This window comes from Triticum urartu, chromosome 5 (assembly GCF_003073215.2).
Source record: "Triticum urartu cultivar G1812 chromosome 5, Tu2.1, whole genome shotgun sequence".
Lineage (NCBI taxonomy): Eukaryota > Viridiplantae > Streptophyta > Magnoliopsida > Poales > Poaceae > Triticum > Triticum urartu.
This window is the reverse complement of record NC_053026.1, coordinates 603,989,131-604,016,961: the sequence shown is the minus strand read 5'-3', so window position 1 is coordinate 604,016,961 and position 27,831 is coordinate 603,989,131. Positions and strand designations below refer to the sequence as shown.

The 27,831-nt window shown below is 45.5% G+C and overlaps 1 protein-coding gene across 1 annotated transcript; it reads left to right on the top strand.

Moving 5' to 3' along the window:
* The first annotated feature begins 2,826 nt into the window (after positions 1–2,826).
* Positions 2,827–12,937, top strand: LOC125507524 (protein trichome birefringence-like 34). Its single transcript, XM_048672080.1, has 5 exons — positions 2,827–3,098; positions 3,423–3,579; positions 3,670–3,786; positions 7,351–7,430; positions 12,364–12,937. Exons 1-5 carry the CDS (start codon positions 2,827–2,829, stop codon positions 12,935–12,937), a joined length of 1,200 nt encoding a protein of 399 aa, XP_048528037.1.
* Positions 12,938–27,831: the final 14,894 nt, after the last annotated feature.

Genomic DNA, 27,831 nt, shown 5'->3' with positions numbered 1-27,831 from the left:
TGAGATATTGCCCTAAAAACTAATGTAATTTTGATTAATTATTGTGATTGAGCGATTTATGGTAAGGATAATTAATTTAGATTTAATCTTTAAGATTGATCGTGATTGATTCTTTCACATAAAGACATTACTAAATAACTCGTGACAACATGGAAGGTTCTGATCCGTTCTACAAGATTCCTATTCCTACGATAATCCTACCCTATGAACCAAAAGAGGCCTCAGATTTCTTTTGTTGTGTGGGGGGTGACGCAAAAATAAACCAAGGGTTGATGGGAGGGTAGACGGAAAAAAAAATCAGCGAAATAAAACGGTTGAAAGTGGTGGGACGAAAATAAACCGTACTAATCAACCAACTCAGACATTAAAAGTAGAGAATTTTAAAATTCTAAATTAGACTGCACATATGCGACACACAATTGAAAGGAATCAAATAGCTAAGGTGAGACCATAAAAAGTAAATAGAGTTCACCGACCTGTTCCTCGGCGGCTGTGACAAACTCTCGACCAAGTGAGCGCATGACGAGAGGGCCACCGGGAGAACAGGGACGGCAACCGATACCTTGGGGTGTGGCGGGCACCAAGTAGCAGCGGCGTCGCAAGAATCTTTTCAACCATGACTTCACCAGTAGCCATTACAGTCTTGTACACAAGACCAAATGATCCATGGCCCAGAATCGTTGTGAAGTTTTTGGTAGCCTTCTGCAGATCCCCGAACAACCGACACAGTAACATGGAGCAATCAGAAAGACGTTACTTTGCTTCTGGCTACTCACACCAACACTAACATTCACAATAAGATCATGGTATAAGTTGCATGCATGCATTTCTAGAGCTGCCATGAATGTACTATCCTTAATTAGATCAAATGCATTAGACAGTCAAGCTGATATATTTCAACTTTACAATTCACTGATCATGTGATCTTAATACTGCAACCAAGATTGCAACGGAGGAGTAGTTGCCATACTTATAATGGTACTTCGGGATCCCAAAGACGGACATGGGCTGGTCCCTGCCGTTGTTGCCCCGCCCGCCCCAGAAGGCGACTTGCTTCCCCGCCGGCAGCAGGTTGTTGCCCCAGTCGGAGATGCTCTCGTAGACCACGGAGACAGAGATACTGGATCAAGGCTCGCGGAGCCGTTGGCCTGCGGCGTAGCCGTGGATGACTCGAGTGACCGTGTCCGTGTGCGTGCAATGGTGCTGGCCTGCCATCGGTACTTCCAAATGGCCAGGAACACGCACGCCACGAGCACGACGACCGTGACCACGATGGCCACAACCTTCGCCATATCGCCCATTTCCGGGCTCCTCCCAATGCCTTCCCGCTAGGGCCAAGACGGCCCAGAGGCCACCGCACTCCCATCTTCTCTCCCTCCTCTCTTCCATGGCTGGTACAAGGGACGTGCTGGGATGAACGGGAGGCAACCCTCGAGATCTAGATCGGGTGTGATCGGATTTGGAAGAAAAAACTGAATTGGGAATGATTGGAAAATATTGAGGGAAGGAGATCGGAAATGGAATGGAAAGAAGATAGGTATGGTCAGATTTGGAAGAAAATTCTGACTTGGGAGTGATTGGGAAGGATTGGGGGAAGGAGATCCGGAACAGAATGGAAACAATGAGAGAAGATCGGTGGGATAGGAAGAAAAATCAGTTGGCGGGTTTAGTAACCGGAGATAAAAATGGAAGGAGGAGTGGTGAGAGGTGAGACGGAAATAAACCAGTGCGAGGTGGCGGGTGGTGGAAGCTGAGACAAAAAAAAACCAGACGAAAGTGATGGGACTATTCAACCAACTCGTGCATTGGGAGTAGAGATTGCTGCAAGAAAAAAACGAAGGGAGGTGGTGGAAGCGAACTAAAGAAACAATGTACGGACTGCCAAGCGCAGAGATTAATGTGATTGAGCAATTTAATGTAAGGTTGATTAATTTAGATTTGATCTTTAGAGATTGATCGTGATTGATTCTTTCACATAAAGACATTCCTCAATAACTTGCGTTAGAATGAAAAGTTCTGATCCGTTTAGATTTTTTTCATTGTATGTGAGGGTAACGCGAAACTAAACCGGTGGGGTGGGAGAGGAGACGAAAAAAACCCGACGAAATAAAACGGTTGAAAGTGGTGGGACGAAAATAAACCGTACGAAGCTATCAACTACTCCATTAGAAGTAAAGACAAACAGCCGCCTAGTCGCCCAGGACGCACCACGCACGACTCGCAGCCGCCTAGGGCAGTTTGCCGGTTGGCAAAAGGTAGGCGGCGCCGCACCTTACAGGTCACAGGCGATCACCACCGATGGTGGAAGCTGTCACGCTGCGCCCGATGACCACGACGATGCGCAAGAAAATTTGTGGTGAGTCCCCCTTCATTAGTTTGTTCGATCTGACAATACCAATCCGCATTAGGATTAAGATTACACCGATTTTTTGATTTAGATGGAATTAGTTAGATGCAGCAATCTCCCGTTTTATCCTCACAAATTGATATAAAAAATAGATATAATACACTGATTCTGTCATTTGGATTAAAAAAAATCATCGACTATGCTTGGGTTTGTGCATAGTCGTGATCAGAAGAACCAGTACATTCATTTTTGAAGGGATTGGTTCGAGCAAACAACGAGAAGCATATTCAGGTATCAATCAAAATCACTCGATAGATTTACTATGTTCTGTTTTTTTTCTCATCGCCGAATCAATCTCTGTCTTCCCTATGCTCAAATCCTGGCTTTGCCCCTGAAAACGCCGACGATGCATTCGCCTCCTACGGCCACCGTCTCGGTCACGACGACGGCCAAGAGCAGCGGCATCACCGCCACCGAGCATGCCTCCGCCACCCACCACTGTTGCCGCCGGCTGTGGTCGGGGTGTGGACGAGTGCGACATGTTCTCCGGCCGGTGGGTGTACGACGAGGAGGCGTACGCTCTGTACAAGGAGAGCGCGTGCCGGTTCATGTCGGAGAACCTGGCGTGCGGGAGGTACGGCAGGACGGACCTCCGATACCAGCACTGGCGGTGGCAGCCGCACGGTTGCGACCTTCCTAGGTACGTACGTGCCATACCTACACATGTCGTTGTCGCGCATAGTGAAGTGAAGTAAGTGTAGCGTGTCTGCACGTGTGTACTTTCTCCATTTCAGATTACTTGTCTTAAAAATGAATAAAAATTAATGTATCTATAACTAAAATACGTATAAATACATCAATTTTCGTGACAAGTAATTCCGAACAAAGGAAGTACAATACAAGTCACACTGTGTCTGCCGGTTGTTCAGCTGCTCATGCATGGATGATACTTCAGTGCCTTAAGGCACCTACCTTTATGTCTATGACATATGGGTCTAACAGGTGACTGATCCACATGTCAGTGACCCAAAGGCAGGTGCCTTTAAAGCACCGAAACTGCATAACGAAAAATGAGGCTGCTGGAGAAGCTGCGCGGGAAGCGGCTGGCGTTCGTGGGCGACTCTCTGAACCGGAACCAGTGGGTGTCCATGGTCTGCCTCATCGACAGCGCCACCCAGGGCCTCCACAAGACGCTCATCTCCGCCGGAACCCTCGTCTCCTTCAACGTGCACGTATGCACCAACTTACTAATCACATGGCACGATCGATCAAAGTCACATGCATGAACTCTAATCGACCGATCACAGATGGATCGGTATCAGGAGCACAACGCGTCGGTGGACTTCTACTGGTCGCCGCTGCTGGTGGAGTCCAACTCCGACCACCCGGTGCGCCATCGCGTCACAGACCGCACTATGGGCGCCTCCTGCGGGAATTTAGTCTATTTTAGGCAGCCCAATAACTATTTTAGAAATTTCTAATAAATCCGAGAGATCTACTTAGCCCATTTATGCAGGGTAAAGGATATTATTAAAGTTTAGTTTTATATTGCTAATTTAGTGGGAGTTGGACCTTCTTACAAGGGAGGTTCTTTCCTCACTTGTACGAGCATGAGTACAAGAGGGATATCCACGCGCGCTCCTTCTCCGCCGCCCGCCTCGCCGCGCCTCTTCCTCTCGCCACAAAGTTCCGACCACTCCGCTGTTGCTACGTTCTTCCCCATCCCGTCTTGCGGCGTGCACTGCAGGTCGGGACAGTAGGCCTCCGAAACCGCACCTTTTGAGTCCTGTACGGGAGAAGGGTGATAAGGTTTTTGAGAAGCGCTCAGCGCGACTACTGGCTGCTTCATCACGGACGATCCAGTTGCCGACGACTTCTTCCCCGACGACATGGCAGGCGAGGACACCGACCCCAAGTCCAGCGCTTCTGCTGCTGCTGTTCCGTACGTGTTCTTGTCTTTCCTATTAAATGTTATGCCTCAGTTCCTTGTTCTAGTCCTTGTCCTACACATGATAGGTTCTACTTCATATATGCTACTTGCTATACTGTCTGCTTTAGATATGATAGGCTACGGTTCATATATGCAGAAGCTATTTACCTTCTCTCTGTCAGAACGCATGACTTGTTTTATCTCTACTATATTAGTCATGCTTTATGTAGTATTTCTGTTAATAAAATCATTTGGTAAATTGCTCATATTTCCAACAATCCAAAAACCTTATTATAGGCAATTTACCCCAAGTGGTTTTGCTACTTCCATTAGACCTCCTATGTTTGAGGGTATCCATTATAAGAGGTGGCGCGTGAGAGCAGTCTTATGATTTCAAACCATGAGTTGCTATGACGCCACTCTCGGCAAACCTGAAGGAGAGCTTGATGCTCAACAGGCACAAGCTTTTTGGAAAATGGATACTCTGTTTAAGACTGCTCTCTTGAGTGTTCTTGGTGAGAACATAGTTGATACTTATGCGTCAATTGATAATGGAAAAGATATTGGGATGCACTCGAGGTCAAGTTTGGGGTCTCGGATGCTGGCACTGAGCTGTACATCATGGAGTAATTCTATGATTACAGGATGACTGAAGAGCGCTCCGTGGTTGAGCAAGCTCATGAGATACAGTCATTTGCTAGAGAACTTGAGCACTTCAGTTGTATGCTACCGGACAAGTTTGTTGCCGGAGGTATCATCACTAAGCTTCCTCCTTCATGGAGGAACTTTGCTACCTTGCTGAAGCATAAGAGGCAGGAGTTTTCCGTCTCGGATCTCATTGGCACTCTTGATGTGGAAGAAAAGGCGAGAGCAAAGGACACACGTGCTCGAGGTATTGAGGGAGGATCTAGTGCCAATGTGGTACAGAAGCAGAAGTTCCAGCCCCACAAGTTCAAGAACAAGGACAAGTTTGATGGAAAAGCAAATTTGATGGGAAGAACAAGGCTGTGCAACACACGAACTTCAAGAAGAAGAATGGCAAGAAGAAAGGTGCTTGTCATGTGTGTGGGGATCCTGATCATTGGGCTCCTAGTTGCCCTAATCGCTATGACAAGGGTCATCCTAGGAAAGGCGGCAAGACCGCTAATGTTGTCATTGGAGACACTGTATGAAGGATGTTGGGTATGGTATATTTCCCACTATTCTTTCAGTATGTCATTCTCCTGACTGGTTGATTGACACGGGTGCTAATGTGCATGCATGCGGTGATATTTCCATGTTTTCGTCTTATCAGACCGTAGGGACTTCAACCGTGCTGATGGGCAACGGTTCAAGTGCTTCTGTTCGTGGTGTTGGCACGGTCGATCTGAAGTTTACTTCGGGGAAGATCGTGCGGCTGAAGAACGTGCATTATGTCCCCTCCGTCAATAAAAATCTTGTTAGCGGATCTCTTCTGTGTAGAGATGACTACAAGCTTGTCTTTGAGTCGAATAAATTTGTAATATCCAAGTATGGAACCTTTGTTGGTAAAGACTATGAGTCAGGAGGCTTGTTTCGTTTATCCTTATCAGACGTTTGCAATAAAGTTGTTAATCATATTTGCAACAATAGTGAATCCAATGTGTGGCATTCACGTCTTTGTCATGTTAACTTTGGTTGCATGTCGCGACTAGCGAAGTTGAACTTAATCCCTATTTTCACCACCGTCAAGGGATCTAAGTGTCAGGTGTGTGTGCAAGCTAAGCAACCTCGTAAGTCTCACACGACTGCGGAAATAAGAAATCTTGCACCACTAGAGCTCATACATTCAGATCTATGTGAAATGAATGGTGTGTTGACAAAAGGTGGAAAGAAATATTTCATGACGTTAATTGTGACTCCACTAGGTACTGCCGTGTGTATCTTCTGAAATCTAAGGATGAGGCTTTGAACTTTTTCAAGATCTATAAAGCTGAAGTGGAAAACCAACTTGATCGGAAAATCAAGAGGCTTAGGTCCGACCGTGGTGGAGAGTATTTTTCCAATGAGTTTGATGATTTTTGTGCGGAACATGATATAATCCATGAGAGGACGCCTCCCTACTCACCTCAATCAAATGGGGCGGCCGAAAGAAAGAACCGTACTCTAACTGATTTGGTTAACGCCATGTTAGACACATCGGGTCTCTCCAAGGCATGGTGGGGGGGGAGGCGATATTGACAGCATGTCATGTCCTGAACCGATTCCCCACAAAGAACAAAGAGATAACTCCATTCGAGGAATGGGACAAGAAAAGGTTAAAACTCTCTTATCTGCGAACATGGGGTTGTTTGGCGAAAGTCAATGCTCCAATTTCAAAGAAGCAGAAGCTTGGACCAAAGATTGTGGATTGTGTTTTCCTGAAATATGCTTTTCATAGCATTGGCTATAGATTCTTGGTTGTAAAATCTGAGGTACCTGACATGCATGTCGGTACGATCATGGAGTCGAATGATGCGACTTTCTTTGAAGATATGTTTCCCATGAAGGATATGGCTACCTCATCTAATCAGGAGATGCCTAATTCATCGAATCAGGAACCAGTTACAATTACCGAACCTACAATTTCGATGGAACACTTTGAAAGTCCTGTGAAGGAGAACAATGAAGTTCCTATTAGGAGCAAGAGAAAGAGGACTGCAAAGTCCTTTGGTGATGATTTTCTTGTGTACCTCATAGATGACACTCCTAGTTCTATTTCAGAGGCCTATGCATCTGAAGATGCTGACTACTGGAAGGAAGCGGTTCGTAGCGAGATGGATTCCATCTTGGCGAATGAAACTTGAGAGATAACTGATCGTCCTTATGGGTGCAAACCTATAGGATGCAAATGGGTATACATGATAGGTTCTGCTTCATATATGCTACTTGCTATACTGTCTGGTTTAGATATGATAGGCTACGGTTCATATATGCAGAAGCTATTTACCTTCTCTCTGTCAAAACGCATGACTTGTTTTATCTCTACTATATTAGTCATGCTTTATCTAGTATTTTTGTTAATAAAATCATTTGGTAAATTGCTCATATTTCCAACACCTCCTCCATCCTCAAGCACGCCCGGCACTGGACGTACGCCGACGTGCTCGTCTTCAACTCCTACCTCTGGTGGCGCCGCCCCTCCATCGAAGTCCGGTTAGTACGGACTGATCATTGAACCATTTTTTGCGGGAAATTACTTGTATTACTCACGTAGCCGATCTACTAGCAGAATTACACAGTTTGACGACCTCATCAGGTCCAGATCCGAGCCACACCATGGTACGACCCGTAGTTCTACCAAAAGATGCCAACAAATGGCTTACAGTGTTTTGACTATGATAAATGTGAGTAATACAAGAATTTCGTTGATCCATGAGTATTTTGATTTCATGAACCATGAAACTGTTCGCAGATCTATCCATTTCTCCCTTCTTCAACAGATTGATAGCCTCCAAGCAATCAGACTCAATGTCTATAGGTAGCTCGCTCCATTGTAAAGCAAGTGACAGGCCCTCTCTGATGGCTGCAAGTTCAGACTCTAAAGCATTGAGGCAATGATACAGATGACGACAAGCACTGAGGACTATATTACCGTTGTGATCACGCAAGATCATGCCGCTGCCAGCAGTACCGTCCGCTGAAACAAAGGAGCCATCTGTATTGAGTTTCAACCATCCTTCTTCAGGTCTCAGCCACACAGCTGGTGGAATTACCAGTTCAGACGTAGCCGCAGGTGCAACAGAAAAAGAACAATCTAGCATAGCAGATTTCCCCTTCAAGGGGTCTTTCTCTGGCTCTTTGGCGATTGTCAAAATGGACTGAACATAGCTTCTAAGAAAGCGTACAGAAACCTGAACTGGCGGTGCTGGTTTATCATGTACTACCTCATTCCGAACGTACCAAATTCTCCATAAGAGCATAACCAGGTGCAGGCGCTGCTCATCAGGCAATTTGCACAGGGCATGGAGAAGCCATTCCGGGCCTGTGTTCATCATGTCTTTAAGATCGGGGATAGGCCAAATATCAGCCATTGCAAGCCAAAGATTCCTGGCATTGGGACATCGACACAAAGCATGAAACGTGTCTTCTTTTTCAGTGCCACAAACTGGACATAAATCCACAACCTCCAGCTTCCTAGCATGCTTCAGATCCCAAGTCGGAAGTGAGTTGTTTGCAGCACGCCAAGCAAAAATGCGGGTCTTTGGTGGAGCATTACAAGACCAAATAGCTGACCAAGCTCTTCGTTCTCCATCAGGAGAGTTACTGGAAGAAGATTGATTCGGCCGGTTCATTTCTTCAAAGGCAATCCTATATGCGCTACGAACCGAGAAGATGCCCGTCTTCTCTCCAGCCCAAGCAATAAAATCGTCCTCGTTGCACACGGAATTCTTGATCTTCAAGATTACATCAGCATCAAGCGGAAACCATTGACGGACTGCAGCAACGTCCCAGTTGCCATTGATATCCAAGAGTTCGGACACCCACTTCAACCTGCAACGCCCCTTGGCAGAGATTATTTGGAAGGAGGGTTTTCGAGGGATCCATCTATCTCTCCATATTCGCACTTGGGTGCCATTTCCAATCCTCCATATTAGCCCTTTTTTCAAAAGCTCAAGACCATGAGCTACTCCTTGCCATGATGATGACGGGTTACCAGCAAAAACAGTGTCCTCAAGCCTACCATTAGGGTAGTATTTGGCACGTAGGACACGTGCACAAAGACTGTCCGGGATTGTCAGGAGACGCCAAGCTTGCCGCGCAAGTAAGGCTTGGTCAAACAACCTAAAATCCCGAAAACCAATACCACCTATACACTTCGGTTTAGTAATCTCCTCCCAAGATTTGCAATGGGTTTTCCTTTTCCCTTTTTCTGAGCCCCACCAATAGTTGCGGATCATCTGATTTAGTTCATCGCAAAGTCCTAGAGGCAATTTAAAGATACTCATGATATAAGTTGGAATGGACTGAGCAATGGACTTTATAACAACTTCTTTACCACCTTGTGAGGGGCATCCCCAAAGCAACATTCTCTTTGTCAGCTTAACTTGTAGATTTTGGAATTTACCTTTTGTCATGCGACCATCAGGAGTCGGTAAACCAAGGTAACTCTCTTCGAAATTTATGGTATCAGCTTGGAGCATGGCTCTGACTTCATTCTGCTGAATAATGGGACAATATTCCCCAAAAAGGATGGAGCATTTTGCAGGGTTGAGTAATTGTCCAGTAGCAGCAGTATAAGCATTCAAAATACTCTTAACATGCATTGCCTGAGATTGTTTTGCTTCAAAGAATAGGAGTGTATCATCAGCAAACAATAAATGAGAGATTCCCGGGGCGCTACGACATATCTTCACAGGAGAAACATTCCCTAGTCTGGTTGCACTGTCAAAAAGAGCAGACAGACCGTCTGCAACAAACAGGAATAGGTACGGAGATAGAGGATCACCTTGCCGTAGCCCACGCGACGGTGCAAATGAATCCAAGATTGGTCCATTTAATTTTACAGAATATCTCATAGTGGTGACACATGTCATTATCCAGTCAACCCATTTGTGAGTGAAACCAATCTTTTCCATCGTTTGCCTAAGGTAATTCCAATCAACCCTATCATAAGCCTTGGAAAGGTCAAGCTTGTAAGCACAGAAACTTTTTTCTGGGTCCTTCTCTTGCTTGATATAATGGATGCACTCAAATGCAATTAAGGCGTTATCCGTGATCATTCTACCCGGAATAAATGCACTCTGAGTAGGAGAAATAATATCATCGAGTAGAAGTCTCAGTCTATTCACCAGGCACTTAGCAACAACTTTATAGATAACATTACAAAGGCTAATAGGGCGAAAATCAGTTAATTTAACCGGGTTCAGAATTTTTGGAATCAGAACAATGATTGTATCATTAACAGAATCTGGCATGATACCTGAGTTAAAGAATTCCTTAACTGCTGCTATAACATCTGCACGCACCGTGGACCAGTTTCTTTGGAAGAATTGAGCAGGAAATCCATCCAATCCCGGGGCCTTTAGCGGTCCAATTTGGAAAACAGCATCCGCTATCTCCTGTTCAGTAAACTCAGCACATAAAGACTCATTAATTTCATCATTAACATGTGTTTGCATGAGCTGTACAATAGGAGATGGATCAAGCAAGGGGTCGGCAGTGAAGATGTTTTGAAAGTAAGAAGTAGCAGCCTGGCCCATTGCATCTCCAGAATGAACAACCCCATTTGTATCTTCAAGTTTTTTAATACTGTTTTTCCTCGCCTGCCAGATCGCTTTGGCATGGAAATTTTTTGTATTTCGGTCCCCTTCTTTTAACCAAGCAATACGAGACCTTTGCAACCACATCATCTCTTCTCGGTATAGTAATTCATTCATTTTATCCTCCTCCTTTTTCAGATCGGCTCGGTCCGCATTCATATTCATTAGCTCCTCTAGCCTCGTACGAGACTTCTCAATCTCCCTAGTTACATTGCCAATTTTGGCTCTGCTCCATTGATGCAACGAGGTCATTACCTTCCCCAAAGCTTGACCAATCTCCCCAAGTGTACGTTTTTGGCCCGCATCTTTCCACATGTTTGCAATAACTTCTGTGAGGGCAGAATCCCTCTCCCACATGATCTCATAGCGCTTAACTTTCTTAGGTTTTGGGCCCGAATCAGCTCCGCACTTGACAAGCAATGGATAATGATCCGACCGGGGTGAAACAAGATGATGGATTGAGGCAGCAGGGAACATGTACCTCCAATCCAGATTTGCAACTCCACGATCTAACCGTACTTTAACATTTGCTGCACCACTCCTCTTATTATCAAAAGTATATGGCCTTCTAACAAAACCCAAATCAGTCAGCTCGCACACTTCAAGTGAATCCCGAAAAGCAAGCATTTGGGCCGGCGCACGCGGCGTGTCGGAAAAATGTTCAAAATCCCACAAGGCTTCATTAAAATCTCCAACAGCCAACCAAGGAAGAACGTTCTGGGTAGCTATATCTTCCATCAAGGACCATATTAAGTGTCTACTCTCAACACGAGGCTCTCCATACACGCATGTCAGGTGCCATTTAGTCTCTCCGGGAGCTTGGATGTGTGCATCAATGCATCTTGAATTTGCAAGCCTAATATCCACTGTCCAATTTTCATGCCAATAGAGAGCAAGCCCCCCGCTATTACCATCACTGCTAACACCTTCAAAACCTCGCAGACCAAACCTATTTCGGTAGCTTTTCATCTTATCCTTACTTTGCCTAGTTTCACAAAGGAAAACCAAGCTAGGGGAATGCGACTAGATCATAGTCGCTAGGTCTCGAACTGTCCGGGAGTTCCCCACCCCCCGGCAGTTCCAACTTAGGATAGTCATTGCCCCCGGCGGTCCTCCGCCACGGAGGCCGCCGATCTACAAGCTGTTGTACTGTCAACTGCCATGCCATCTCCTCCTTTCAGCTTCTTTTATTCACATTTTTCTGTGGTGTTCCAGTTATGTTATTATTCGGTAGCTCCTCTTCTGATGCCTCAAACTGATCAATAATATCAGAAGTATTTCCCAAAGGAACAATTGCACCGCTATTCTTTTCAATGATATCCGCTATAGCAGAACCTGCATGAAGGGAGCCCGAGTGCTCTGCAACTCTTTTACGAAGGGCATTAAGATCGTCCTTTCGCTGTTCTTTCTCTGCACCAAGCTCAGACACTCCGCCGGTCTCCATAACTGCAGCAGCTAAGTCCTGGGCATTAAAGCGCCAGCTTCGCACATCTGTCACCCTTACATCTTGGCTTATCAAAGCTTGACCATTATTTATATCATTCTCTCCCTCCTTCATATCCCCCTGATAAGCTTGATTAAATCCCTAATTTCCTGCTGGTGCCATTCCATTTCTACCACGGCCGCGCCTTTGTCCGTGACCAGCAAAGCCAGCACCTCTTCCTCTACCGAAAGGATTATTTGTTCCGTTAACTTCGTCAGTGCCATGTCCACCTCTGCCGGAACCGCGTCCAGAGCCTCTTCCTCTGCCCCCGCGTCCAGAACCGTTGACTTGCCTCTAATTTGGTTAACCTTCGATCATAGACGCGTGCGTGGATGCGTTGCAGGTGGGGGTCGTTCGAGGCACCTGCGGCGAAAGAGGACGAGTACTGCGGGGTGACCAAGGCGGTCGACGGCGTGCGCACTTTCGAGCTGGCGCTCGCGACGTGGGCCGACTGGCTCGAGTTCCACGTCGGCCGCGCACGCACCCGCCTCTTCTTCATGACCATGTCGCCGACTCACCTCCCCTCCGACGAGTGGGCCGACGACGCCGGCGGCGGCACCAGCCACGGGTGCTACAACGAGACGGAGCCGATCGCTGCGGCGGAGGAGGGGGGCCGCTACCAGCGTGGCGTCACGGACCCGGCGTTCGCGCGTGCGGTAGAGGAGCAGGCGCGGCGTGGCGTCACGGACCCGGCGTTCGCGCATGCGGTAGAGGAGCAGGCGCGGCGGCTGGTGAACGTGACGGCGATGTCGGAGCGGCGCAAGGACGCGCACCCGTCGGTGCACCGGCGGCAGTGGGAGCCCATCACGGACGCGCAGGCGAGGGACGCGAGCAGCTACGCGGACTGCAGCCACCGGTGCCTCCCCGGCGTGCCCGACGTCTGGAACCAACTCCTCTACGCGCACATCGTCTCATGACAAAATGACGTTACAAAGGGGTTGCACACTATATCACCAGAGTAACTGAGCCGGGCTAAAAATCACCGTTTTGGCTTTCGAACTTATTAACGAAATTAATCATGAAATTTCTTTGCTTTAAAACCTTTTCACGATTTGACCTTCTGGTCTACCACCATACTACAAGGCAGTGGTAGGGTTAATGGGCTACTGACACGGTCAATGGCGATAGACCCCGGTAGCAGCCGTTAGAGATAGACTTCTGCCATGTAGCAGCCGTGGACCAAATGTGGGCTGAGGGCTACCGCGGTTCACTTTGGCGGTAGTTCGTCTACCAGCGGTCAGATCTTGAAATAGTTCCACACGTGCTTAAAGGTCAAAACGGTGATTTCGGCCTTGGGCCGGATTGTATTTTGTTAACTTATTGTTGAACTATTGAAGACAACGCAACAAAAGGTTAGGCTTGGCAATGTTGTATCAAATGCATGATGTTGAGACTGTTTGGTTCATGTCCTGAAGGTCATGCCTGGAAAAATTGTGTACCTGGACTGGGCCTGAGATGTCTCTGCTTTCTGCCTGACCAGGCAAGCATTGTTTGGTTCGTGGCCATGCTTGTTAAGTGTTAAATATATTAAACAATGTCACTATTCACCTGTACCTTCTCCTTTTTTAAATTGGACGACTGGGTTAGCATCCCAGGCACCACCGAGGCATGTCCAGGCATCCATTTCAGGTGGCCTGGACCAGGCAAATCACACGCGCAGGTTTACCGGCCAGACTAACAACGAGCTCCACTTTCCCAGGCCAGGCTAGCATTCGATCTCCAGGTCACAAACCAAACAAACCACAAGCAGTTCTCAGGCAAGCACCAGGCCAGGCACCTTTGCTCCAGGGAAGCAACCAAACTGACCCGTTGATATTGAGCAAAAGCTTTATCTTGCCTACTGCGAGATATAAGATAAAATCTCGCCTCAAGGGGTTTCCCTTAGTGGACCGGCTCAATCACTCGGCCTTAGGAAGGTTTCTTCTATGGAACGGTATCAAATGTTTTTATAACTTTCCGCGTTTTTTCTGTGTGTTTTTCTATCGATTCATGTTGGTTTACTTTTGGTTTTTTCTGTTCCTTTTTTCTTCAGTTTTTTCATACCGGGTTTTGTTGTTTATTCTTGTACTTTTTCTATTTTTCTATTGGTTTTCATTGTTTTTTATTCTTGTTTTCTTTCGGTTTCGTTCAGTTTGTCAGATTTTCATTATTATTATTTTCAATTTATTCATTTTGAATATACATGCGAACTTTATTCAAAAAATAAACTGAACCTTTTACATATATAGGTTAAATATTTTTCAGATACATGTTGAATCTTTTATAAATACATGATGGATATCTTTATGAATACTTGTTGAATATTTTTCAAATGCACATTGAACATATTTTATATGCACTATGGACATTTTTAATTCAAGGTGAACATTATTTAAACACCAGTTGATCATTTTTGAAATACAAGTCAAACCTTGTTTTCGAAACACATGGTGAATATTTTATTAAAGTATGTTGAACATTTTTTCAGTACATGATGACATTTTTAATGCAATATGAACATCTTCTAAATTCATGGTGAACACTTTTTCGTACACAGCAAAAAAATTAACTCACGGTGAATTTGTATTTAATATGCTTTTATAAAAAAATACATGTTGAATATTTTGAAAATAATCTTTAATTTTTTGAATGGCTTAAACATTTTTAAAAACATGTGCAGACAAACTTTTGCATTGCGTCAATATTTTTTAAATGTGTAAACATTTATTATAATGCAATGAACATTTTATAAATACAGGGTGAAGATTTTTGTAAGTCATGATGAACATTTTATTATTACGAGATGAACATTTTTTGAGTGTGTGTTGCACATTTTTTTTAACTCGTGATGAGCATTTTTATAATGCATGATGAACATTTTCTAAAATACACATTGAACATTATTTAAACTCGTGGACACTTTTAGAATGGCACATTTTTTATAAGAAACTTGCAAGACAAAAATATACGGCATGAACATTTTTTACACGCATGAATTGTTTCTTTAGAATACGATGAACATTTGTTTTTACCAACTATGTGAACAAATTTTTACACTACATGAACAATTCTTAATGTGCGGTGAAGTTTAAATTTTTTGAAGTAAATTAGTTTCTGAAATATACATTAGAAGTTCTCGACATATGAACAATAAGTAAAAAAGAATAAAGAGAAGAAAAACAGTCGGCAACATAGATAGGCAGACACTTTGAGATGACCTTGTAAATTGTCATGACCCAGGAAAGATGCACCCCCTCTCTCTCTCTCTCAAAAAATAAAAGGAAAGATGCACCCAGCTTCGGTTGGGCTTTTAAAAGTTTAAACAATTGTTTAAAATGAATTAGCACATGGACACAATATAAGTCTATGGTGCCAAAAATATCTAGTCCAATCCAAATTTGAAATATATAGGTCAAAAGACAAAAACGGTAAATTTGTTATCAATAACAATGATGGACCTAATTTAAAGCCCAATTTATATCAGGTACTATACTGTTCACTGTCGAACTTGTCTATGTTTTTTCTTGATCAATAATATTAATTTTATTTGTAATTTCTTGACATATTGGGTACTAGTGGTATCCCTTAAAACAAAGGTATCGTTGTTATCTATGTTATATATGGTTTCTAGTGTTTTTTTTGCATGGTGCACAACAAGTCGTCGTCTATCACGTAACGTATTCTCCCGTCAAGGCATGGGTTGGTTCTATACACTTCTTTAAATATTAAGTAGCATAGTTGTCATTGATGCATTACGCTTCTTGCCAATGTTTTTTACATGGCGAGAATTGTTGATGTTGATTATATGGGCAAGTAGTATTTTTGAGTAACAATGTTGACATTCTTGACAACAAGGAGAAAGTCATGGTATTTGTGACTAGTCCTAGTTATGATGAGGTTGTCGAAAGAGTAAAGAACTTACTGAATTGGATGGACCGGAGTGTGCAAGTTGAACTAGAAGGAAGGTATGATGATGGGTTGGGACCTCGTTCCTGAATGAAGGTAATGCATATCACGTCAGAATTTGATTTGGGGTGTACAAGGAGGTTGCATATTTCCTTGTGAAGGTAATGCATATCGTGACGGAATAGTATCTTGAACTATTTGCCACGAAGGTCCCGGGTTGCATATTGTCGTGCGACGTGCCTCCCCATGTGATGATATGACTTCAACTACAAGTGTGCCACTTGTGGAGGGTCGAATCGAGATGTATTCCCCAATGCCCATGTGAGACAACCATTTGTGTTCATGGTTTCCTTCTCTTGCACGGTGTTGAGGTTTATTTTATCCAATTGTACATTTGAGTGTGACTATAATGAATTTTCTCCCATTTGCGATCACTTCCCGAAGATACCACTAATAAGCCCCTCTTGAGTTTTCTATGTCTCATACTGTGATGCCTATCTCGCTACCAAGGCGTGTGGCACAAAATGATCTCCTATTGTTAAAAAATTAGTTAGGGACCAACGTTCTTGTGAGCCTAAACAGGTTAAAACATCTCACATGTTATGCTAATTTCATTGCTTGCACAACTTTTTTATTGTGAACAACATATTTTCTTACTTATATACAACATTTAATTTATTATTTTGCATACTATTGTTTTGTTATAATCAAGAGAATTAACATTGTGAACATTATGTGTATATAATTGTCGTACCGTTCAAATACTTAGCACAAATACATTTTTAGTGGGAAAATGGAATTGTATTTTGTTGCAAATTTTCATTCCATTTGCACGGCCAGAGAAACTACTCTATATAGTTACAAGGGATCTCACGGCCCCTCCAAGAACATATATGGATATGGAGCACTCTTTTCCACCCTAAAATATAATAGACAGAGATTGGTAAACCTACTGCAAACTATAATTTTTTATACGTGCGTTTGTATATACTTCTTCTATGGTATCCTTTCATATGACACAGAGCACAACACAAGGTTGCCATCCCCACAAGAATGTGTGCGTAAAATTGTTTGTCAATACCCTGTAACCAATTGCCTAACATGTTATCCGCACAATAGTGGGGGTAAAGGTTTTAAACTACTTGAACTATGGCCCACACTGCACGACCAAACTTTCACTAAGAAAATAAGTGTTTAATGGATTCGTCATGTTGTTTTGCATCACTTTTTACACAAACACCCCTCCCCCGATTCTTGCATTATAGTCATAGGATTTTGATAATTTTATCACGCCTTTTGCCAAATTTTGCAAGTTCGTAAAGGAGAAGGAGATTTTGATCATTGCTGAGAAAGCATCTATTTTCGGGTGAAAAACAAGCTAATTAGAAGCTTAATAACCTTCCAAACAAATAGAAGATCACGTGGGAAGAAAACCAGTCGCGCCTGGCCTTCAAGAGAGAAAGACAATGTGAGGTATGAGCATCGCTTGCTCATTTTGGCCCTCATACTGTGTGGTGTTGCCTCCTCCTGGTTAAATATTTCATGTCAGTGTGATCGGATTTCATAGACGATGAACAGAGAGGCCAGAACCACAAAACATAAGCAAAAACCTCACCTCTGGAAGGGATCTAGAGGGGAATTGGTAGAAGGGCTCCTCCATGCCATCAGTTCGATCAAGGAGCCTTTGATCATCGTCACCACCATCCCACCATCATCATCTACGACCTTGACATCGACCCCTCCATTCATCTCATTGTAATACAGAACCCTAGTGTGGATTCATATGTCTGTTACAATAATCATTCATATGTTATTGCCATGAACAACATGATGATTTCTATTGTCTTTATGTGTGAGTAGAACGGTAATGCCAAGATTATCAAAAATATATTATCAAATACGGAGCATGAAGTGATCCTTGGATTAGTTAATGTTAATCAATATGGCTTCTTAAATACAGAATCCATTCAGGATTGCTTAGACTAGGCTTTTGAGTACATTCATCACTGGCAACAACCCCAAAAAACAAATTGTGATTCTCAAGTTAGACTTTGAAAAGGCATTTGACACGATAGAACATGAGTTCATCTTGTAAATCCTATATGGTAGGGGCTTTGGAAATAAATGGACTAATTGGATTAAGATGATGTACAACTCGGGTTTTCCTCGGTTTTTCTTAATGGAGTACCCGGAAAGCAATTTCAATGTAAAAGAGGAGTTAGACATAGTGATCCATTATCTCCATTAATCTCTGTGATGGCGGTTGATTGCTTCAAACCATTCTTAATGTAGCAATGCACTCAAATATTATTCACGGAAGAGACGTGGGATCGGAGCTCCTGTGTGGGACTGGAGAGCGTTGTTGTTCATTCGCTGCCTCACCACATTATTTGGGAGAAAAATGGATAGACATGTGGTGACGAAAGTTTGCTGAGAGGGGAACAGAAAGAGTGTTCACGCGGTGAAATTCAAGGGAGCGAATGATAGAGCACTATGTTTGTCACACGGTCCCCATAAAGATTCGTGCACGATATCTGATGGCCCTCGCTGCGTCGCGCCGATGACGAGATGAGCGAACGTCAGGTGTATAACCTTTTCAATCAATAAATTCCCTTTTCCACCAAAAATATGTGTTGGGCATATCAGTCCGGTGCAAGGATGCACACCGTCGGTCTAACGGCGATAGTGAGACCCCTACCACGGAGGTGTAGGGAAGCACCTTGAAGCTACGTTGACTGCATCTCATGGTGCCTTTTGCGTGCCTGAGTGGGGACCAACTGCTCTATGTGTATACCGTGAAGCATGCAACGACGATCGCTCCTTGTTGGAAATGCAAAGGGCTGACACTCATGCTATCTCTGTTTGTTTATTTTTTGAAAGGAAAAGAAACTCCAAACCCATGGTTTGCAATGTGTGTTTCTTTCGGGGAGATAAAGGTTTACTTTTATCTTCAAACCGGGCATTACCGCCTTCCATTAATTTCCATAATAGAAATACATCAGTTCCAAACTACTCCCTCTGTTCATGAATAAAAGATGTTTTGGATATTTCAATATGAACATACAAACTGAAATGGGCTAATAATCACATTAAACACGTATATATACATTCGATTTACAAAAAAGTTAGACATCTTGTATTTGTGAACGAAGGGAGTGGAACCGTATGAACAAAGGGGGAGAAAGAGCGAGGAAAGCGAGTTGGGGCGGTTGCAGGAAACTGCTGCAAATGACTATATGGAAATCAAATCTACAGGGCAAAAACCTGCTATCACCAAAGTTTATAGCTAGCCTATAAGAGCATCTCCAACGGCCGCACAAAAATCTCGCGCCCAATAAAACTTATAGCGCGCCACTATAGCACTTTTAGTGCGCCGGGACCAACATTGATTTAGCAGACGTCCAAAGACGCGCGCCCAGAAAGAAGACAGTGCAAATTATGAAGCGCGCCCAATCCGGAGCCCAAAATATGCTGCGCGCGATAGCGTTTTTCAGCGCGCGCCCAAAACTTTTTAACGCTACAGCATCTGCTGAAGCTGTTGGGCGCCCGAAAAATGAATTTTTAGTGCGCGGAGCTCTTTTTGGGCGCCTGTTGTAGATGCTCTAATAAAGTACTCCCTCCATTCCAAAATATACTGCGCCCACACTTCCTGAGGTCCAACTTTGACCATAAATTTAACCAATGAGACCGACTGTGATGGGAGAAAAAAATTATATAATTGAAAACTTATTTTGAATACGAATTCGCTGACATAACTTTTGCTCCCGTCGCAGTCGATCTGGTTGGTTAAATTTATGGTCAAAGTTGAAGCACGGAAATAGAGGAAGCGCTATATTTTGGAACGGAGGGAGTACCAACATCACAGTAACACAGATGAAACCAAACACCCATCGTGGAAGATCGCAATCATGAAAAGCACAAGAGAGAAAGGTTCACTTGAGGTTCAATGTTGAATGAAGATGCTACCTTGAGCATTCCGGGGAGGCAACGCAGTAAACGTTTTCAGTACCAGCGGGAGCAAGCCACTCAAACGGTCATGTTTCCCGCTGGAACAGATACTGAGCAAAATTTGAATGTTGTCTAACATACTATGTGCTCTTAACTCCGTGGCAGTGATATGGATCAGCTTGAATAAAGTCAGAGCATGTCGGTAGGATTGGACTAACCACTGACGGAAACAGCTCATTCTGAAATGGGCCTCCACGTAAACAAAACGTGCCAGGGAACACCACTAGGAACCACGCATCCAAAGTCCAAACAACCACCGACAGATGCTGAAGCTCCCCTCCTTCAAAGAAAATTGCTGAACTTTCACCAGTTGTTTTTAGTCTGACACTCCCAGTAACTTTAGTCTCATGCAGATCGATCTTCTGAACAGTGGATTAAATTATTCAAATTCCCATCGGCTGTACCTACGGGATGTGGTCAATCTTGCTTTGTTATCGAGGAAGGCATCGGCGCCAGAGCTCGAGGAGGCTTAACAAGAATTGCAAGGCAATCCACCCGTTGCTTGCAGCCCACAGAACACCTCGTTAACTTTTAGCGGAATTACGTACGTGCTCGTTAGATTAGTTTAGTTTGTGCGAGATGCGCACACCGGAAACATGCAACGGATCGATCGATGCCCATGCCCGCGCGAGCGCCCTAGGAATCAGCGAAACCTGTCGAGCTTTTGCTGCTCCGCGAAGTATCGGTCGATCAGAGTTGGCAATGGCCAGAGCCCAGAGCTACCTGCGGGACAAGAGCAGGGTGTACTATGTGCCGATGCCGAGGAAGGGCCTAGAGCAGTACTTACATTGCCAAGCTCAGCACCAAAAGTACTGAGCTAGTGTTTGAGCAAGCAAATGTGTTAGATGTAGTCAAAGTTTCATTTCTGAATGGACTTCTAATTAATGCGGGGCTAATTTGTCAATTATCGCTGGTTTTCCGAAAGGGTGTGGATAGATCATAGTCGACTAAGACTTAACGAAATGATTGAACATATAAAAAAAAAGTTTACACGAATCTCTATGGAAGATCTAACGCATATAGCATCGACTAAGACTACACTGAATCTCAATCGACTGAGATTTAGCAATCCCGTTTCAAAAATCCCGATCCTAAAATTTTAAAAATGCATCTACCCCTACCCGTGCACGCCGGTACACGTAGTATAGCAATAGAAAAAGAGTGAACGCGAGATCCCAGATGGCAGCGGCACCCATGCATGCAGTGCAATCACCATCTCATTACGAGCCTACGTCGCTGTGCTATACGTAGCCCCCTAGCCTAGCTAGGCTGCTACGGCCAGTCGGAGGCGAAGGAAGACGCCGGCGATGGCGAGTGAAAACGCACGCACGCACGCACGCGTCCAGGCTCCATGTAGTACTACTAGCTAGCCTGGGTAGGTTAGGTCGAGCTTTCTGCGCAGCCGCAGTACGTAGGGGCTACCTGGCCGGCCGGCTCTGCAGCCATGCCTTTACTCGCAGTACGCACGAAAATTTACGCATGCATGCAGGTGCGGCCGCAGGCGCGCAGAGGCGGCAGGGATCCTTTCGCCTCGACCCCCCATGCACCACCACCATCCAAATGAAAGTCACCTGCGCCGTGTGCGTGCTCGTCAGTCACTCGCACCGGCGTCAGTGCGTGCGTGCATGGGAATGGCAGCACATGCAACAGTAACCGCATGGCCTGGCGCGCAGTCTCCCAAAGCTCGGACACCGCACCAGGGTCCGGGCCGGGAAAGGGCTTCTCTTCTCGGGTTGGTGCATGCCTGCCGACGCCGTCAGGGAATGCCCCGCCCTTCCCGGCCCTCTGCGCCGGCCGGAGCGCGCGCACGCTCGATCGCCGTCCACGATCCACCGCCCAAGTCCAACCATGACCGGTCATCGGTCGATCGCACGGTTGCAGGACATGAGATCTAGGGTTAGCTTAATTTAAGTCGTGTCAGTAAGCTAAGAGACGAACTGATTGGATGAAGTGTACGCGAGCAGTAATCTGGGTGATTTACCATTTAGATCCGGACTGTTCAAGAACATAGGGGAGTAGTTAGAGGAGCAGGATCTGTAGATGGAAGACGGAGACTGGAGAAGATGAGATTGGTCAACAGACGGAGGGGGTTCAGAGAGAAGCCAGTAGAGAACTGCTCGCCTTGCATGCCCTCGGGGTCGGCGAAGGGAGGCGTGTCAGTAAGCGCGAAAGCCCACGAGACGAGGAGAAGCTAGCGACGGCGTCCGTATTCAACGGGAGTGTCTAGGCGCAAGTTCCAAGGTCCACTGTGGCCCAAGAAGCCCACCAGTAGCGCTGGTGCCTAGAGAGCACTGGTGCTCCAGCATCTGCGAATTCATTTTTGTCTCAAAAAAAATCTGAGAATTCTTTTTTGCCTCAAAGAAAATATGAGAATTCCTTTCGTTCTAAAAAAGTATCTGAAATTAGTTTCAAAAATATACATGTAAATTTATTTTGGGTGTAGCCCAAACTATTCCAAACTCGCACGAAATGAAATAATTATTCAAAACAAGATTTTTGGTTAGCGGTTTTACTACCTTGATTAGAAAGCATCAGATAATACTCATGGGAATTGTTTTTTGAAACTGAAGCAAAATATTTACCTCCTTTTGTTAATTGGAACTTTTATAAGTCATCAGGCCAACATGTGTAAAACTAACCTACTATCTTGGAGAAATGTTCCTGACTTTTTAGGGCTCAACATAATGGTAGTACCAGCTTTTCTTTTAGTGTGGCAACTTTAATTGCCAAAATGATCGGCTCGTTATATATTGCCACCTCTACTTTCTAAATTTTTTGCAAGGGTGAGCATGATGAGTGCTCAAGCTACTTCCTTGCTGGATTCTCACTATTGGTGGTAAAATTCTACCATTCCTTGATAGTTTGGAGGCCAAGCCACAAGGAGGGTCAAGAATTTAGCAAACCAAGACAATCCTTGATGGTAGTGGCAACTCAGAAACTTCTCAAAGCATGTAAAACCGTAGATTAAGGTGGCTAAGATGCCACATTTTTCCCCACAACACACGAAGTGTCATGCCACCGCCAAGCCTGGGCTTGGGGGAAGGTAAATCCTCCCTTGCTTGATAGTGGTCTATAGTCTTTATTGATAATCGGGGATAGAAGAGCATGCGGTCGTTGTTGTTTCCATTATTTGTTTGTAGTGAGAACAAATGCCACAATGTGATCACCCTCACCACTCGAGGGGGTCGCCATCCATGCCATGACCCAGTGGGCCTGGAGCCGTGTGCGTGTGGGCCGTTCTGTCTCGGCTCGTCTTGTAGCGTATTTAGGCATGCTGTGTGGTAGTAGTGACGCATCGACGAGTTGTACCAACAGACTACTCTGTTCTGTATCTTCTTCTTCCCCAAGTTAGCTTCCTCCTCCTCTGAATCTCTCTGTAATTCCCCATGAAACTCTGAGATCTATGAACCACACCCTCGCCATGGCAGGGATTGCTATCTGAACTGCAGCAATTGGTATCTAGAGCCTCTCTGATCCGCCCCGATGTTTTTTCCCCATCCGCTGCGATCTATTCCGATTTGACCCCTAATTCCTGGCAAAAGGTGTGGATTCCGATCGGAATTCGCGCAAAACACCTTGGTGTACCTGCGCGAGGTTGGGACAAATTGTGAGTGGTTTCCACGGTGAGATCCGGTCGCCCGACGCTGTCTGCCCGCATGGCGGCGGCGGAACTCACGCTGGCCGAGCTGCAAAAGCTTGTGCAGGCGACGATCGAGCAGAGCAAGGCGGTTTCAGATGCGGGAGCTCACAACGCGAAGGGGCTCGAAGAACTACGCACGGCGGTGGACACGTATGCGTCGTCCTCGGCCAAGGCCTTCGATGCGCTCGCGCAGTCCACCACTGCGCCCCTCAACCGCACGGAATCTACGCTGGGACGACTACTGATCTCCAACAACGGCCTCGACGCAGCAGTTCAGGAGATGCGGCAATATCTCACTGGCGTGCTGAAGCGTGTCGCCGTCCTGGAGCAGGCACCGCTGACGACTGCACCACCTCACCAGCGTCCTGGTCCACGCCGTCCTAACGGGCACCAAGCTGCACCAAACCCGCAGGGGGCAAATCTGTGTGCGCCCCGCACATCCTGACTCAATCTGGGCAATGGTGAGCCCAACCTGTCCCAAATCTCTCCCTATGAAGACTTATCTGATGAGCCTGATGAACCGGAAAATTTGGGCAACTCCCGGCCAAATTCAACACAGGGTCGTTCCAATACAAACATTTCTCGTTCTGATTTCCCCAAATTTGATGGTGATAATCCCAAATGGTGGAAACGTCAGTGTGAAAAATATTTCCGCATGTACTCTGTTCAGTCTAATCTCTGGGTTGATTTTGCCACCATGCACTTTTCTGGGAATGCAGTGTTGGGGAACGTAGCAGAATTTTAAAATTTTCTACGCATCACCAAGATCAATCTATGGAGTCATCTAGCTACGAGGGGGAGAGGAGTGCATCTACATACTCTTGTAGATCACGCGCGGAAGCGTTCAAGAGAACGGGGTTGATGGAGTCGTACTCGACGTGATCCAAATCACCAATGACCAAGTGCCGAACGGACGGCACCTCCGCGTTCAACACACGTACGGTTGGGAAGACGTCTCCTCCAACTTGATCCAGCAAGGGGGAAGGAGAGGTTGATGAAGATCCAGCAGCACGACGGCGTGGTGGTGGAAGCAACGGTGATCTCGGCAGGGCTTCGCCAAGCGCAGGGAGACGGAGGAGTGTCACGGGAGGGAGAGGGAGAGGCCAGGGGCTTGGGTGCGGCTGCCCTCCCTCCCACTATATATAGGGTGCCTAGGGGGGGCGCCGGCCCTAGGAGATCCAATCTCCTAGGGGGGGCGGCGGCCAAGGGGTGCCTTGCCCCCCAAGGCAAGGGTGGCGCCCCCCACCCCTAGGGTTTCCAACCCTAGGCATAGGGGAAGGCCCAAGGGGGGTGCACCAGCCCACTAGGGGCTGGTTCCCCTCCCACTTCAGCCCATGGGGCCCTCCGGGATAGGTGGCCCCACCCGGTGGACCCCCGGGACCCTTCCGGCGGTCCCGGTACAATACCGATTACCCCCGAAACTTTCCCGATGGCCGAAACTTGACTTCCTATATATAAATCTTCACCTCTGGACCATTCCGGAAGTCCTCGTGACGTCCGGGATCTCATCCGGGACTCCGAACAACTTTTGGGTTACCGTATGCTAATATCTCAACAACCCTAGCGTCATCGAACCTTAAGTGTGTAGACCCTACGGGTTCGGGAGACATGCAGACATGACCGAGACGCCTTTCCGGTCAATAACCAACAGCGGGATCTGAATACCCATGTTGGCTCCCACATTCTCCACGATGATCTCATCGGATGAACCACGATGTCGAGGATTCAATCAATCCGTATACAATTCCCTTTGTCAATCGGTACGTTACTTGCCCGAGACTCGATCGTCGGTATCCCAATACCTAGTTCAATCTCGTTACCGGCAAGTCACTTTACTCGTGTCGTAATGCATGATCCCGTGATCAACCACTTGGTCACATTGAGCTCATTATGATGATGCATTACCGAGTGGGCCCAGAGATACCTCTCCGTCATACGGAGTGACAAATCCCAGTCTCGATTCGTGCCAATCCAGCAGACACTTTCGGAGATACCTGTAATGTACCTTTATAGTCGCCCGGTTATGTTGTGACGTTTGGCACACCCAAGGCACTCCTATGGTATCCGGGAGTTGCACAATCTCATGGTCTAAGGAAATGATACTTGACATTCAGAAAAGCTACAGCAAACGAACTACACGATCTTTGAGTTATGCTTAGGATTGGGTCTTGTCCATCACATCATTCTCCTAATGATGTGACCCTGTTATCAATGACATCCAATGTCCATAGTCAGGAAACCTTGACTATCTTTTGATCAACGAGCTAGTCAACTAGAGGCTCACTAGGGACGTGTTGTGGTCTATGTATTCACACATGTATTACGATTTCCGGATAACACAATTATAGCATGAACAATAGACAATTATCATGAACAAAGAAATATAATAATAACCATTTTATTATTGCCTCTAGGGCATATTTCCAACAGTCTCCCACTTGCACTAGAGTCAATAGTCTAGTTACATTGTGATGAATCGAACACCCATGCAGTTCTAGTGTTGATCATGTTTTGCTCTAGGGAGAGGTTTAGTCAACGGATCTGCCACATTCAGGTCCGTATGTACTTTACAAATCTCTATGTCTCCATTTTGAACACTTTCACGAATGGAGTTGAAGCGACGCTTGATATGCCTGGTCTTCTTGTGAAACCTGGGCTCCTTGGCAAGGGCAATATCTCCAGTGTTGTCACAGAAGAGAGTCATCGGGCCCGACGCATTGGGTATGACTCCTAGGTTGGTAATGAACTCCTTCACCCAGACTGCTTCTTGTGCTGCCTCCGAGGCTACCATGTACTCCGCTTCACATGTAGATCCCGCCACAACGCTTTGCTTGCAACTGCACCAGCTTACTGCCCCACCATTCAAAATATACACGTATCTGGTTTGTGACTTAGAGTCATCCAGATTTGTGTCGAAGCTAGCATCGACGTAACCCTTTATGACGAGCTCTTCGTCACCTCCATACACGAGAAACATGTCTTTAGTCCTTTTTAGGTACTTCAGGATATTCTTGACCGCTGTCAAGTGTTCCATGCCGGGATTACTTCGGTACCTTCCTACCAAACTAACGACAAGGTTTACATCAGGTCTGGTACACAGCATAGCATACATGATAGACCCTATGGCCGAGGCATAGGGGACGACACTCATAGGCCGTGGTCGGGCATTGAGCCGTGCTCAATCTCGTACCTTGCAATACATGCAAGAACCCCTTCTTTGACTGATCCATTTTGAACTTCTTCAATATCTTGTCAAGGTACGTACTCTGTGAAAGACCAATGAGACATCTCGATCTATCTCTATAGATCTTGATGCCTAATATATAAGCAGCTTCTCCAAGGTCCTTCATTGAAAAACACTTGTTCAAGTAGGCCTTTATGCTTTCCAAGAATTCTATATCATTTCCCATCAACAGTATGTCATCCACATACAATATGAGAAATGCTACAGAGCTCCCACTCGCTTTCTTGTAAATGCAGGCTTCTCCATAAGTCTGCGTAAACCCAAACACTTTGATCATCTCATCAAAACGAATGTTCCAACTCCGAGACGCTTGCATCAGCCCATAAATCGAGCGTTGGAGCTTGCACACCTTGTCAGCATTCTTAGGATCGACAAAACCTTCCGGCTGCATCATATACAATTCTTCCTTAAGGAAACCATTAAGGAAAGCCGTTTTGACGTCCATTTGCCATATCTCATAATCATAGAATGCGTCAACTGCTAACATGATTCGGACGGACTTCAGCTTCGCTACGGGTGAGAAAGTCTCATCGTAGTCAACCCCTTGAACTTGTCGATAACCCTTAGCGACAAGCCGAGCTTTATGGATGGTCACATTACCATCCGCGTCTGTCTTCTTCTTAAAGATCCATTTATTTTCTATGGCTTGCCGATCAACGAGCAAGTCAGTCAAAGTCCATACTTCGTTTTCATACATGGATCCTAACTCAGATTTCATGGCTTCCAGCCATTTGTCGGAATCCGGGCCCGCCATCGCTTCTTTATAGTTCGAAGGTTCACCGTTGTCTAACAACATGATTTCCAAGACAGAGTTGCCACACCACTCTGGTGCGGAATGTGTCCTCGTGGACCTACGAAGTTCAGTAGCAACTTGATCTGAAGTTTCATGATCATCATCATTAACTTCCTCTCTAGTCGGTGCAGGCACCTCAGGAACATTTTTTTGAGTTGCGCCACTTACCGGTTCATGAGGTAATACTTCATCAAGTTCTACTTTCCTCCCACTTATTTCTTTCGAGAGAAACTCTTTCTCT

Coding starts and splice junctions, on each gene's coding strand:
- LOC125507524 (XM_048672080.1), top strand. CDS start 2,827: ATGCCTCCGCCACCCACCACTGTTGCCGCCGGCTGTGGTCGGGGTGTG. Junction 3,580..3,669: donor TCGTCTCCTTCAACGTGCAC/GTATGCACCAAC, acceptor GATCGGTATCAG/GAGCACAACGCGTCGGTGGA. Junction 7,431..12,363: donor CGCCCCTCCATCGAAGTCCG/GTTAGTACGGAC, acceptor GATGCGTTGCAG/GTGGGGGTCGTTCGAGGCAC.